Here is a 15,287-nt window from a genome sequence, read left to right on the forward strand (position 1 = left end):
AAAGTCCTATGATCTCACCTCTGGCTGACCTTGAGGTTCAGCATAAGCAGGAAGTGAAGTCAAGGGCAGAGCTGTGAACTGCCTGTCTGAGAATTGAAGGCATGTCCCAACATGTGGAGCCCATCTGTAAAGACTGGGAGAAGTTTTTGGTTCCAGGCTTTTAAGGAAATCTCTTTCCATTCACTATCTGACCACTAAGCTAATAGAGACTTCAGTGGTCACACATATCAAAAAATATGAACTACAGTATTCGGGAAGGTCATTAAACGAAACAACTGCAACAAACAGTAATGATAAACCCTGAAGACAGGAAGATGATTGCTACAGTTGCCACATTATAATATTTGACACTCAGTTTTCAACAAGAAGTATGCAAGAAACAAGAAAGGCCATTTCACAGGAGAAAGGAAAAGAAACTGCCCCTAGGAAGCACAGACATTGGACTTACTAGACTAAGGAAACTGTCTCAGATATACTCAGCTAGAGGAAACCAGGAGAATGATGTATTGCCAAATAGAGAATATCATAGAGAAATTATAAAAAGGAACTAAATGTAAGTTATATAGCTGAAAAGTATAATAACTGAAAAAATCACTAGTGTTTTAATAGAGATTTGAGTGGGCGAGGAAAGAATCAGTAAAGAGAGGCCACTTGAAATGTCTAGTTTGAAGAGCAGAAAGAAAAGTAAAGAAAAATGAACAGCGCTTTAAAGACCTATGAGATGCCATCAAAGTATACCAGCGTATGTACAGAAGGTTGTCCCAGAAGGAGAGAAAACAAGGGGTGGAGAGGGTATTGAAGAAATAATGTCCTAAAACTTTATAAATTTGATGAAAAACATTAATCTACATACTTAACAAGTTCAGTGAACTCCCAGGTAGGGAGAACTCCAAGTGGAGTCATATAATCAAACTGCCAAAGACGGACGGCATCATGACAACAGCAAGAGAAGCAACTCGTCACTTAAAAGGATCCTTAAGATTATAGCTGATTTCTCTCCAGAATCATGTACTAAATCTATCCCTACAAGAAATGCGAAAGGAGACCTTCAGGTTGAAAAGAGAGGGTATGAAACAGTAATTCAAAATCACAGTAAGGGAAAAACACAGGTAAAGGTAATTACATAGGTGATTACAAAATCAGTATTGTATATTTCATTTGTAGTAGTAATTTCTCCTTTTTTCCCTCATATAAAAGCCAACTGCATAAAACAAAAGCTGTAAGCCTATGTTTATGGGCATATTATATGTAAAGGTGTAATTTTTTGATAATAACAATGTAAGGAAGAGGAGTTATCCATGAGCAACATTTTTGTATACTACTGAAAGTAAATTGGTATTAATTCAAACTAGGTTGTTATAAATTAAGATGCTAATTGTAAATTCCAGTGCAGACACTAAGAAAACAACAAAAAATATATGGTAAAAGAAATGGTATACTAAAGTTTGTGTTTAATGTGATATTAAACTTAATTAGAAGGCAGAGATTGGCAGAATGGATAAACAACCATCTTAACTATTGATGCAAGGGTACCAATTGTTAAAAGTAAAGGATAAGAAAAAGGTATATGCAAACAGAAACCAAAAGGGAGCTGGAGTGACAGTTGTAAAATAAGGCTAAATAGACTTAAGACGAACATTGTTAATGGGAGATACAAGGGCACTGTACAATGATACAAGGGTCTGTCCATAGGAAAAAATACAACAATTATAAACTTGTGTGTACCTAACAACAGAGCCTCAAAGTACATAAAGCAGAAACTGACAATTAAGAAAGTTCAGCAATATTAGTTGGAAATTTCAATACTCTACTTTCAATAAAGAATAGAACGAGTAGATAGAAAATTATCAGGGAAATAGAAGACTCGAACAACACTGTAAGCTAACTAGAGCTAGCAGACTTCTATAGAACATTCTACCTAGCAACAGCAGAATACACATTTTAGGTGCATGTGGAACATTTCCTTGCATAGACCATATATTAGGCCACAAAACAAATTTCAGTATATTTTAAAATATTAAAATCATACCAAGTATGTTGTCCAACTACATTGATAGAAATTAGAAATAATAGAGTTAAATGGGAAAATTCACAAAGGTGTGGAAATGAAAACAACTTAAAAATAATGAAAATAAGCCAGTCTTAGTGAGTGAGGTATGTGTGCAGTTCTTAAACACAGTATATACATTGGTAAGTTTTTATTCATGTGCTTGGAAATTTAAGAAGAGTTTTGATAGTTGCAATGAGTTCTAGTTATTAGGAATGTGTATTGTTCCAGAGTTTTATTCTTTATTTGTTTAAATATCTTATAGTCATAAGAAATATTAGATAACCCCCAAATCGATTTATGGTATGATTTTTTCCCCTCTCATCAGACTAACTTTTCTGATTATGTTTTATGTGGATTAATAAGATTGGCCTATATTTTCTGTGTATAAGTTAGCTGGCACTTAGAGGATCAGATGTATACTTGATATATTTTAAATGATAAAATATAAAGGGGAAAGGTGATCAAATATGTTTTGTGAATAAGTGGCAAATTTCTTTATTGCCTATTTGATACCAGATCATCAGGTGTTAAAGGTGGGGTGATCCATGCCATTTAGTAAAATGCGCTATGTTGTTTATTAGTAATAATGGCAGTTTAAAGATCTTTAGTGGAATAATCAGAAAATGTTAAAACTAATTCTGAAGCTCTTAAAAAATATTCTCCCCTGAGAGTTCGCATTGAGAATCTTATTTCTAATTAATGCTCATTCATTTCTCTCATTCAGTTTATTTATAATGGAAATTTAATCAAAATATTTTCCCCCACCACTACAAGTTAACATTGTTTAAAACTTTATTTTTACTGTAGACACTACTATAGATGCTCCCATCTCCCCCACTTTGCCCACCTCCACACAACTCCCCCCTTTCCTCCCGCCGTCACCACACTGTGTCTGTGTCTGTGGGTCATCACATGTGCTCTTTGGCAGGTCCCGTCGCCTTCTTTCATCCATCCCCTTCCTCGCTCTTCTCCGACATCTGTCAGTCTGTTCCATGTACAATGCCTCTGTTTCTATTTTGTTTCTCAGTTTATTTTGTTCATTAGATAAGCTTTTTAATAAGCTGCAGTAATTTTAATGTTTTGGAAAGGTAAAAGCTATTTTTCTGGTAGGGAAAATTTTAGTTTTCTTACTCGGTTAATATGGCAAAAGACTAGACAGCTTTTTACACTTATCTGAAAAGATGAAGTTTCATGTAGCAGAACTATTTTGAGCATGTAGATCAGAGGTTCTTCACATATTTACAGAGCTATTGTATGGGGTACAAGTTAAACTCGAAATGTGTGGCACATGTTAATTTCTTTCAGGAGAAGGAAGCCAACACCCTTTTGGAGCCATGAATATTGTCCAAACTCCATCTGTTGCTCAAATTGGAATCTCGGTGGAATTATTGGACAGTCTGGCTCAGCAGACGCCTGTAGGTAATGCTGCTGTATCCTCAGTTGACTCATTCACTCAGGTAATGTAATGCACATTTTATTATCTTCTAAAATGCTCCCCGTGCAGAAAACATGTAAAAATATAGGTAAACACACAGGGTGGGCAAAAGTAGGTTTATAGTTGTTTGTATGGGAAATAATACAATAATTAATAAAGAAGAAACTTTTGTGTACTCACAGCAATAAATCTAATTTTGCTCCACTCTGCGTATGACATAAGTTACTGGCTTCCATGGACATTTTCAGCTTGTCTGCTTTCTCTATAGGTATTTTAAAACTTGTAAGTGCTTTCATAAGATTTATGTTTTTATAATGATAAATACGGGCTTAATTGTAAGTTTTTCTCTTTTGCTCCCACAATTACTGTGTTAGACAGTGGGTATATAGTTGTGAACCTATTCAGATCCTTGTCCTCATGGAACTTAAAGGGATATAATCCTCTAAAGGTTGACTTTTAACAGCTGTGTGGAGAAGCCTGAGAAGGGGAGGCGGGCCTAGGCAAAGGTAGAGCTAGTACGAAGTCCCTGCAGTAGAAATCTGTTGTTTGAGGAATAACATGAAGGTGCTGTGGCTGGAGTTATGTGAGCAAAGATGAGACATGGCAGATGAGGCTGGAGATAATGGGGGAGGTGGCTGCAGGATAAATCAAATGGGACCTCATTGCCTTTTTTAAGGACTTTGGCTTATATTCTGTTTGGAGGAGAAACACATAAAGAGTTTTGAGCAGAAGAGTAATATGATTAAACTTGAATTTTGAAAGGATCACTTTATGTGGGTTTCTATTTTCATTTCTACTTTATGCCCAAGCTCTTCCCGAGTGTAAATTCCCATTCAATATTTTTAAACATAGCAATTTAAAATTTGTCTTTCCAAAGCATCTCTTTTGGAAATCTATTTGTTGTTGTTGTTCTAATGTTGACTGATTGTTTGTTGCACAGCTGTTGTCAAGGTATTTTCTTTCACCATTTCTGTAGAAATTCCTTCTATTTCTTTTCTATGTTGAATCCTTTGTTCTCTGGTTCCTCTGTTTTACCTTTTGTTGATTTACTCTTTTGTATGTTTTACAAATGCGTATAAATGTTATGCTGCACAAACTTCTACAACTTGCTATTACTGTTCACTCAATATTAACATTTTAAAGATTTATCTGTGTTGATACATGGAAGACATACAGTTTATTTTACTTGTTGTATAGTATGCCATATGAGCCATAGTTGCCTTCTTTTTAAATTTTATTTATTTATTTTTAGAGAGAGGGGTTGGGAGGAAGAAAGAGAGGGAGGGAAACATCAGTGTGTCAGAGAAATATCGATCAATTGCCTCTCATATATGCCCCAACTGGGGATCGAACTTCTAACCCAGACATGCGCCCTGCCTCAGAATCAAACCAGCCACTCTCGTGTTTGCTGGATGACACTCAGCCAGCTGAGCCGTGCCACTCAGGGCCATAGTTGGTTTCTTAGTTTCCATACTGATAGGTGTTTATACATTCTCACAAATATTTATCAGACCTTAAATTTTTGCCCAACTGGTGGGTGAAATCAGAATATAACTATTGTTTTTCTTTGCTGCTAGTGAAGTTGAACTACTTTTCAAATTTTGGTCTGTATTTTTATTTTTTTGATAGGAATTGATTGCTTATATATTTTGCCCAATTTTCTGTTGTGTTATTTTTTGGCACTTAAGTATATCTTTTTGGCCTTTATGTGTTCAGGATAATAATCTTGTTATATATGTTGCAAATTTCTAGCATGTTACTTGTCTTTTAATATAGTTTATAGTTTCCTTTGCATACACATGTATTTTTACATAGATTTAGCAGTTGTTTCCTTTACAATTTTTGGTTTCTTTTTTGTATTTGAGAATTTTTTCCTTACCTTGATATGTGAAGATGTTATTGTTATGTTCTCATAGTTCTTAGAGCTTTAATGATTTACTTTTTGAATTGCATTTGTGCATGGTATGGGAAGGTATCTAAATTCATTTTCCTATATGGAAAACTAGTTGTTTTGTGGGTTTTTTTTTACTGTAAGTAATAACATCTTTGTTATACAGGGTCCGACACAAATAACACCCCTTTTTTATTACAAAATCTTTATTATAAAATCATAAGCATGTAATTCTGTAACATAACAATATCACACTCAAGCACACCATATGACATTTTAGGTGAAATGTTCAAATTAAAACTATAAATTATTACACCCATATTATTACCCTACCAACCCCACTCAAGCAGATGTTACATTTACTGGACCCTGTTTATCATGTTGTCACATATGCTTAGGTTTGTTTCTGGGCTCTCCCCTTTATTCCACATAGTTTATTTGCCTGTTCCCTTTGCCAGTTAAAGTCTTAATGCTTGATAGGCCAAGTCCCTTCGCCTAGTCATCAAAATAGGCTTAGGTTTTCTTCACAATAATTTTAATATCATCATATTGAGTTCCATGAAAAACCTCGTTGGAATTTAGTTGGAAGTAACACTGGATTTGTAGGTTTGGACAGAATTGCTGCCATTATCACATTAAGTTTCCTACCCGTGAACATGTTTTATCTTTCCATTGAACATGGTATTAAGTCCTTTCATTTGTTTTCTTTTCAAGAGTGTTAGAATATTTTCCACACGGGTTATCAGTTTGTTTGAACCTTTTGTTTTTCTAGGTATTTTAAAGACTTTGTTTCTATTATGAATTGGATCTTTTAAAAGTTAACATATGAAGTTTTTTTGTTGCTAATGTGGAGGGTTGCTGTTGATGCCCTCCTCCTCGTCCCCACCTCTTGCTGATACTTATCCTTCAGTGCTCTTATTGGACTCTGATATTATTGGGTTGGCCAAAAATTTTGTTTGTTTTTTTGTAAAATGGCACTAGTAGGCTTAGTTGTCTTTAACTTCACTGGAAACAATTTTGTTACATTGTATTGTGACAGCTGTCATATCAAAGTACATTAAAAAACAAAACAAAACACGTATTACCCTGGGTGGTGTGGCTCAGTACATTGATTGCTTGCTGGCCTGCAAACCAAAAGGTCACCGGTTCAATTCTCAGTTGGGGCACATGCCTGGGTTGTGGGCTGGGTCCCCAGTTGGAGTCATGCGAGAGGCAACCAATCAATGTTTCTCTTGCACATTAATATTTCCCTCTCTCTTTCTCTCTCTCATCCCCTCTCTCTAAAGGTAAATAAATAAAATCTTTAAGAAATAAAAATATCAAAATAGGTGAATTTTGTGCAACCATTTTAATATTGAAGATGGAAGAAAATAAGCAACTTTTTTGGCGTATTATGCTTTATTATTTCAAGAAAGATAAAAACACAACTGAAACACAAAAAAAGATTAATACAGTGTACAGGAAAGGCTCTGTGAGTGATGGAACTGTGTCAGAAATGTTTTGTGAAGTTTCATGCTGGAGAGATCTCTCTGGTCTATGCTCCACGGTCGGGTAGACTAGTTGAAGTCAGTAGAGATCAAATTGAGACATTAACTGTGAACAGTCAACGTTCTACCATATGTGAGATAGCTGCCCTACTCAAATGTCCAGATCAATAAAGTTACTGGTTTGGCCAAGTGGTTTGCCCATTTGAAGGTCAATGAGAAGAAACAGGTGATGAAATAGAAATGGAATATTGTTACCTTTCTCTTCTTTACATTTGATGGCAAGTAACCAGTTGTTCCTTTATTTAAGTTTTATCTTTCTGGCAAGAAAAAAATTTCTTAGACATGTTTACTGCTTTATATGAGAAAATAGGTTGATTTGAGGAGGGTGATTTTTGAGGAGATGAACATAGTTGATAAAGAGATACAGATAAAAGAAGATACTTTGAAGGAAAAACATTTTTCTCCCAAAATAAATTGTTAGGAACATAAAGTATTTGGTAACAGAAATTCTTTGAGATATAAAGAAATCTTAAAGGCAGATTGTTATTATTTTTGTGCCATAATGTCATTTTATGACCTCCCTTAACTTTCAGCATTAAATTGTCTTAGAACTCAGTTCTTAAAACCGAGTTAACACAGGAATATCTTAAATTTAAAGTATTCATTTATTTATTTATTTTTAGAAAGATGGGAAGGGAGGGAGAAAGAGAGGGAGAGAAACACATTGATCAGTTGCCTCTTGCTTGTCCCCAGCTGGGGACCTGGCCTGCAACCCAGGCATGTGCCTAACCGGAAATTGAACTGGCAACCTTTCGATTTGCAGGCCAGCTCTCAATCCACTGAGCCACCCCAGCCAGGGCATTATATTTAAAATATTAAGGTCTAGATGGAGTATTTAGTATAATACACTAATCTATTCATTATTAACTTTTCAGTTCACACAAAAGATGTTGGACAACTTCTACAATTTTGCTTCATCATTTGCTATCTCTCAGGCCCAGATGACACCAAGTCCATCTGAAATGTTCATTCCAGCAAATGTGGTTCTCAAATGGTATGGGGCGTTTTTTGTGTCTGATGTTTTCATAACCATGTTTTTGCCTGTGCATATGTTTCTTCTTTGACATTAAAACATATTCTTTTATTGTGGACATTATACATTAACATTTGCATGCCATTAAAAAGTACATACTACAGAGTTCAGGTTAGGAATGGTTCTTACCCTAAATATTCTCATACAGTAGACATTTTGAATTTATAAAGACAGGACAATACAATTATCTGTGTTTTAGAGACCACAATTAAGTAGTGTAAATCTCTCTCACACACACATGTATAGTACATATAATTTACATATGTGCAAATACACACATGCATACACACACGTAGTTGCATGGTATACATATATAATAGTTTATATATGTATACTATATATATGTAAACTGTATGTATACTATACAACCACACATGCATTTTAAAGATTTTATTTATTTATGTTTAGAGGGGAAGGGAAGGAGAAAGAGAGGAAGAGAAACATAAATGTGTGGTTGCCTCTCATGTCCGCCTTACTGGGGACCTGGCCCATAACCCAGGCATGTGCCCTGACTGGGAATCGAACCAGTGACCCCTTGCTTTGCAGGCCAGCACTCAATCTACTGAGCCACACCAGCCAGGGCAATTTTTTGTATTTTGAATTATAAGTACCATATATGAGGCTTGAAATCAATCAAAACTTAATTTTTTGTAAGTTTAGAATGATTTTACCTAAAGAAGATATGTATAAGGCATCAGGGTGGTTTATACTGTGCCCTGTACATGAATGATTAATAAATATATTTGCCCGGCTTTCCCACGTTTTCATTTTTGTAGGTGTTTCTTTGCACTTTGACTGTCCTAGTGGTGGGGGAATGCATAGGGGAAGTTTATTGAGAGGTGGCAGCGTGGTGACGCCTGAAGAGCACTGAAATGTATTAGATTTGAGCTTTGTTACACTGTAGCTATATGACCTTGAATATGTTACTCTCATGGACTTAGCTGTGAAATGAGGAAAGAAGAGTTAGATTTGATTTTTTTTTCTTCAGGTCCCTTGTAGCTCTCAGATTTGAGGAAGATAAAGAATTAATAAAAATTATTATGATTTGTGCTTTTTGATATGAGCCAGTTATACTTAAATCACAATGTTTGCTATCTTTTTATAAATTAATAATTAAACTTTCAGTTTAACTTTTTAGCTTTTTAGGTTCTTAGCTTTTCTGAAATGGCATGTAAAATTGTTTGCTTTTGGATAGATCATTTGGAAAATTATGAAAGATTTAAAATTTTTTTGTAAATGTGTTTTTCTTTCTTTTGTAGGTATGAAAACTTTCAAAGACGACTGGCACAGAACCCTCTTTTTTGGAAAACATAATTTGAATAAAATAATTTTTAATGGATTCTGAAATTTGTCATGTTTTGAAGATAAACGACTCCATTTAAAAGCATGAAATTTAAAGGGTCATGAAAGCTAAGTTTAAAAACTGCTTAGTGACTGTGAAACATAACTGAAATCTTTATAAAAAATTAAAAACATTGAAAATGAAAATCTGTTTCTCATTCATGACTATTTCCCCTTAAGCTTAAAATATTATTCAGAGGCAAAACATTTTGTTTTGGCTACGATTCATTTTTTACTTAAAAATAAAGCATATTTACAGTGATAGTGTGCCAGATGACATTTTATTTATAATCTTTTATTTATTTTTATACTAGTTTGTTGGTTAAAGTCAACCATATCAAAATTTGGGGGAATTTTTTAAAATGTCAAATATATACTTTTATATATGGAGAAATAATTTTCAGTTAGTATTGCTTAGGATTGCAGGTTTTATTTTTTTCACTTAATACAGGCTGGCTGCCAGTTTTTTATATCTGCAAATTCACACATATGTATTTATTTAACAAAATTGCCATGGTTTATATTGATGAGGTTTTATTTAATACTGGTAGTGGCGTTAGACATTTTTGTTAAGAATATAGGATTCATTATCTTGTATATGGAGATAAAGCTGTTATGTCATTCAAAAGGGAACTCTGACTCATTTGCACTGGTGAATTCCATTGACCAAAACCACCTGTAACCAAAGCTATGTTTGTTAGCTTGCTTTACCAAACGAGTGTATATATAAGAACTGTGTGGTGACTCCAAAGGAAGGGTAATATAGGAGTTTGGGACCTGGAGTTAGTTTTGGATTGTCTTAGTAGAGCTTGGTGAAAATTTGGAAAGTAGGGAGTTGCTGGTATAGTCACTCCCTTTAAGAACAATTGAACCTATGCAGAATTATTGTTAGATCAGTTTGTGGTCTTGAAACGTATGCATCTGATCGAGCTGGTGTTAAGAATTTGAGGTTAGGTTATTTTTTGCATTGTTAAAGTTTGGTAGACTTATACCAAACTTTATTCCAAGTTGAACATTTTTGCAAATTGTACTTTCTCTTTCAGTTCTCAGTTCCCTTCTGGTCTTTCTTCAGCCTAAGTTGAAGGATAGACCATTATCTTCTGGAGTTATGATCAATCCAGATTTGTATTGCTATTTAGAGTGTGTCAAGTATTCAATGATATCATTAGTTTCAAGCCTTTATGTTAACAATAGTTGATCATTGATGAAATCATGTGACTTTTTACAGTGGCTACACAGTAGTAGTTAAGACTGCACAAAATGTGTCAGCCGACTATAATAAAATTAGTAGAAGCAGAATGATTGTTTACTTACTAGAATGCAAAGCCAGACCCTAGTTATAAAAACATGTCCTATAGTCCACCTGGGTGTAGTCTAATTTTCCCTTAGTCTAGTCAGAGACTGTTCCATGTGTCCAGTTATCTTTATAGAGTTACAGCAGGAAGTGTTAAATACAAACTGCCACTTGGCTTGCTGAGTGTGGTTGTCCATAACAGTTCTAGGTGGTGAACGTAAATGGGTTTGTTGGGCTTGCGCAGCAGTGAGTCAAAACTAGAACCACTTGCTGTAGCAGAGGATGAGTCTAAATTTGGGTGTCCTTTTCTAGTTGTATTGTTCTTGGCTTTTGGAGTAGGTAGTCTTGCATAGTATGCCTAAAGAGAGTCCTCCTGAGTAGCCAACATATGCTTCATTTTGGAAGTTTCTGGTTATCCTTTTCAAGAAAACACTACACTGAAGAGAAAAGGACTTTAAATATCTGCACGCCTCTTCATTATTTCAAGTACGTAAGATGTGTCTAAGTTTAGGAGGTAGATGAAAGCCTGGTGTTGACATAAGTAATCCCTGGTGAGTTACATATAATATTAAGAGTATAAATATATTTTATAGCAGGGATGAGCCAATAATTGTTTCCTTACTGTTGGGCACATTCTCGCAGTTTGGTTCCTGCATTGAAGTCTGGGAAATCTTAGGAGAAAATTCCTAGCTCCAGCATTGCCCCTTCTGGTGAGCTTGGTTCTGGAACAGTGCTTGCTATAATGACCATAACATAAGCATTTTGTTGACTTGGAAAAAAGTTCCAGTTTTTCCAAGAATGAAAATTGGAACAAATGATGTGAGGAAAATTCAAATATCAAAGGGATCTTTGGAAGGGAATTTATCTCAGGAATTTAAAGGACTGATTATGAAATCTTTTACAGTGGAACTTGACAGATTCAGAGTTGCTATGGTCTGGGGAAACTGCTGGAAATTTTTGCATTTCCTTTTTTTAAGATTTTATTTGTTTTTAGAGAGAGGGGCAGGGAAGGAGAAAGGGAGAGAAACATCAATGTGTGGTTGCCTCTTACGCCCCCCCCCCCTCCGCCCCCCCCCCCCGGGGACCTGGGCTGCAACCCAGGCTTGTGCCCTGACTGGGAATCAAACTGGCAACCCCTCGGTGCTCAATACAATGAGCCACACCAGCCAGGGCAAATCTTTGCATTTCTTAAAGTAACCAATAAAGACCATAGAGAATTAAGAATACAGTGAAAAAGATGTAACAGTATACTAAGAAAACTGTTGGATGATCTTCAGGAAGTGTCAAACCATAATAAGCAAAAGAAGGAAAAGGAGCAAAGGTATCAGAAAATTAACCTTTTTTTGCTTTGGTCAGAAGCTGTCTACTTTCTGTTGTCATCTGCTTGACTTGACGGTCTTGGTGAGTGGTCTTCGTCCAAAGATGTCGGCTTCTGGAGGATTCCTAAGAATCGTAGGTTTAAAGACTCTTGAGGGAGCGGTGGTCCAGCTGTCTGGAGAAGATATTTGTGACTTAGTTGGGAAAATGAATCTACAATCAGTGTCTGGAGTTTTACTGCCATGGTAGTTGCATAGTGTCTGTTAGGCCAATTTTTTGATTGAGGGCAGTTTTTCTCTGATGTCTCTTCCAGAAGACAGTTTGTGGAAGATTGAGGATTGTTAAAGACAGTAATGTTTTTGTAGAATGGAGGAGAGTGGAATCCACTATTGAGGTATAGCACAATTAATTTGTAAGATTATTATGTAATAATTACTACGAGACTCAAAACAGGGACAGTGATTGTCCTTTAGGCTGTAACTGTATCTTTTTGTAGACAGTTACTGTATCAGTGTGTACATGAACATGAACTTGTTTCTTTTTACCAGAAATGTACACTGTCATTTGCTATGGTCTGAATGTGTTATGTCCCCACAAAATTCATACATTGAAATTCTAATGCCCAGTGTGATGATATTAGGAGGTGGGGCCCTTGGGCGGTGATTAGGTCCTGAGGGTAGGCCCTCAGGAATGAGATTAATTCCTTAAGAGGACTGAGAGAGCTACCTTGCCTCTTAAACAATGTGAGGACACATAGAGAAGTCCATGATAGACGGACGAGGGCCCTCACCTGACCATCCTGGCACCTTGATCTTGGACTTCAGTCTCCAAAACTGTGAGAAACTAACTTCTGTTGATTATAAGCTACTCAGTCTGTGGTATATTCTATAGCAGCTTGAATGGACTAAGATACATTGAAACATTTTTATTAACAAATTTTACTAATGCATAGTTTATCCTAGGAAGTCTAAACTCCTGATTTGCCAAGATTTTTTAAGTTCATGTTTTTGAAGAGCTCTTACAATAGTTTTGAATTAATTAAACTTTGGAAAATGCCAAACTTAATTTCCCCTATTCTTTCATACAGGGAAGGAAGCCCAAAGAGTTTAGACGGAGAAAGACATCTTAACATTTTTATATGCCTGAATTTCTAGGGGAGAGACAAAATTATGAGTTGTCAGAGGAGATAAGAACGTAAGTAAAAATGTTCAAAGGCAGGAAGTAGTCTCAGCCAGTATCTATGTTCAGTATACTAGGAAAAATAATAACATTTTCCATCTGTGCCCAGTAGATCCATTTAAAAAAAATGTTTCTAAGTTACTTTTTTGAATAACTTAATGCAAAAAAAAAATCATGAAAAGAGAGTAAGGAACTTTTTTAGAATTTAAAATAAGGAATAGCAAACCCAAATGTGTGTTTCATGTTTTCACAGTTGTGATGATGTATATGTACCCAATAAGGGCATTGTCCTCTGAATGTAACCGCATCAGTTGTGTATGAACCTGGAACAGGTCCTTATAAATGCTGTTTCTAGGTTTCAAATACATTGCTGATAGGTTCTGCCTTATTATTTCTGGGTCTTGTACTTGCATCAACAAAATGCAATACGTGAATAATTGAAGAGACGACGACTGTCTTAACTCCATAGCTGTTAAGATATTTTCACTTTTAGGTTTATAATCACTGATTAAAGTGATCAAATAATTTTGCATTTCTGCCCCTTCTATTTTCATAACTTGTATACACACCTGCTTTCAGCTTGTGCCTATAGTTTTAAAAAAGGCTTTATTGAAATGTACTTCACATACCATCAAATTCACTCTGTACAATTCTATTTTTTAATACATTCACAAGTTTCTGTAGCCATCATCACAATCTAGTTTTAGAATATTTTTATCCTCCTCAAAAGAAGCCCTGTACTCATTAGTAGTTAATCCCCAGCCCTCAGCAGTTCAGCCCCCCTCCCAGCCCTAAGCAATTATCTACTTTTTGTCTCTGATTTGCGTTCTGGGGAATTATATAAATGGAATACGGTATGTGGTCTTCCGTGACTGGCTTTCTTCACTTTTCATGATTCATCCATGTCATAGCATGTGTCAATACCCATTCCTTTTTATTGATCATATTCCATGTATGAACAAACTGCATTTTATGTATCAGTTGATGCACACTGGGCTAGTTTCACTTTTTAGTTATAGTAAGTTAACGCTGCTCTGCATGCTCATGCACGCATTTCCATGTGGGTTTATGCTTCATTTCTCTTTCATTTCTCTCCACTGAAAAGTGGAGTTAATTGGGTATGTGGTTACTCTACTGCTAAACTATTTCCCAAAACAATTGCACCATTTTACATTTCTATTAGTGTAGGAGGGTTTGAGTGTCTCCAGCTACTTGCCACTGTTGGTTACCGTCTCTTGATTGTAGCAATTCGAGTGGGTATGAATTAGCAACTTTCTAATGACTAATGATATTGAGTATCTTTTCGTGGATTTACTGGCCATTTGTTTATGTTCTTTGGAAAAATGTCTATTCAAATCCTTTGCCCATTTTTTAGTTGGATTTTGTCTTTTTATTGTTGAATTGTAAGAGTTCATGTATATTGTGGATACAAGTTACTTATTACGTAGATTGATGGTTTGCAAATATTTTCTACCGTTCTATAGGTTGTCTTCATTTTCTTGGTGAGAGTTATTTTCAGCACAAGAGCTTTTAATTTTGGTGTAGTCCAATTCATCTAAGATGGGTTCGCTGGTGAAATCTACCAAACACATACGGAAGGAATTATGTTGATTATCTACAATCTCTACCAGAAGATAGAAGCAGATGAAATACTTCCTAACTTCTGAGGCCAGCATCTTCCAAATACCAAGACCAGACAAAGGCATTACAAGAAAGTAAACCATAGGCCAATATCTCTCATGGACACAGATGGAAAAATTTTAAATAAAATATTAGCAAGTTGAATCAAACAGTACAACCAAGTCAGCTTTACCCCAGTTATGCGAGGCTGGTGCAATGGCTGAAAACCAATGAATGTAATCCATCACATCAATAGGATGAAGAAGAAAAACCACGTGATTGTAGCTATAGATACAGAAAAAGCATTTGACAAAATCCAACAGTCATTCATAGTAAAGACTTTCATCAAACTAGGAATAGAGGGGAATATCCTCAGCCTGAAAAAGAGCATCCACAAAAATTCTATAGCTAACATCATACGTAATGGTAAACGAAGTTTTTGTGCTAAGATCTGCAACAAGGCAAGGATATCTTACCACTCTTTTTCAGTATCGTGCTGAAGTCCTATTAATGCAACAGGAAAAGGAAATAAACAGCAGTAGATTGGGAAGGGAGAAATAAAACTGCAGATAACATGATT

General features: G+C 35.5%; 1 protein-coding gene across 1 annotated transcript in view; it reads left to right on the forward strand.

Moving 5' to 3' along the window:
* The window catches only part of HIKESHI (heat shock protein nuclear import factor hikeshi), a 36,764-nt gene extending 27,469 nt beyond the window's left edge, over positions 1-9,295 (forward strand). Inside the window, exons 3-5 of the mRNA XM_024572757.2 lie at positions 3,356-3,507; positions 7,799-7,917; positions 9,216-9,295. Coding sequence (XP_024428525.2) covers positions 3,356-3,507; positions 7,799-7,917; positions 9,216-9,270 — 326 coding nt within the window. The 3' untranslated portion in view covers positions 9,271-9,295. The remainder of the gene's footprint in view (positions 1-3,355; positions 3,508-7,798; positions 7,918-9,215) is intronic.
* The last annotated feature ends 5,992 nt before the right edge of the window (positions 9,296-15,287 follow it).

Source organism: Desmodus rotundus, chromosome 5, assembly GCF_022682495.2.
Source record: "Desmodus rotundus isolate HL8 chromosome 5, HLdesRot8A.1, whole genome shotgun sequence".
Lineage (NCBI taxonomy): Eukaryota > Metazoa > Chordata > Mammalia > Chiroptera > Phyllostomidae > Desmodus > Desmodus rotundus.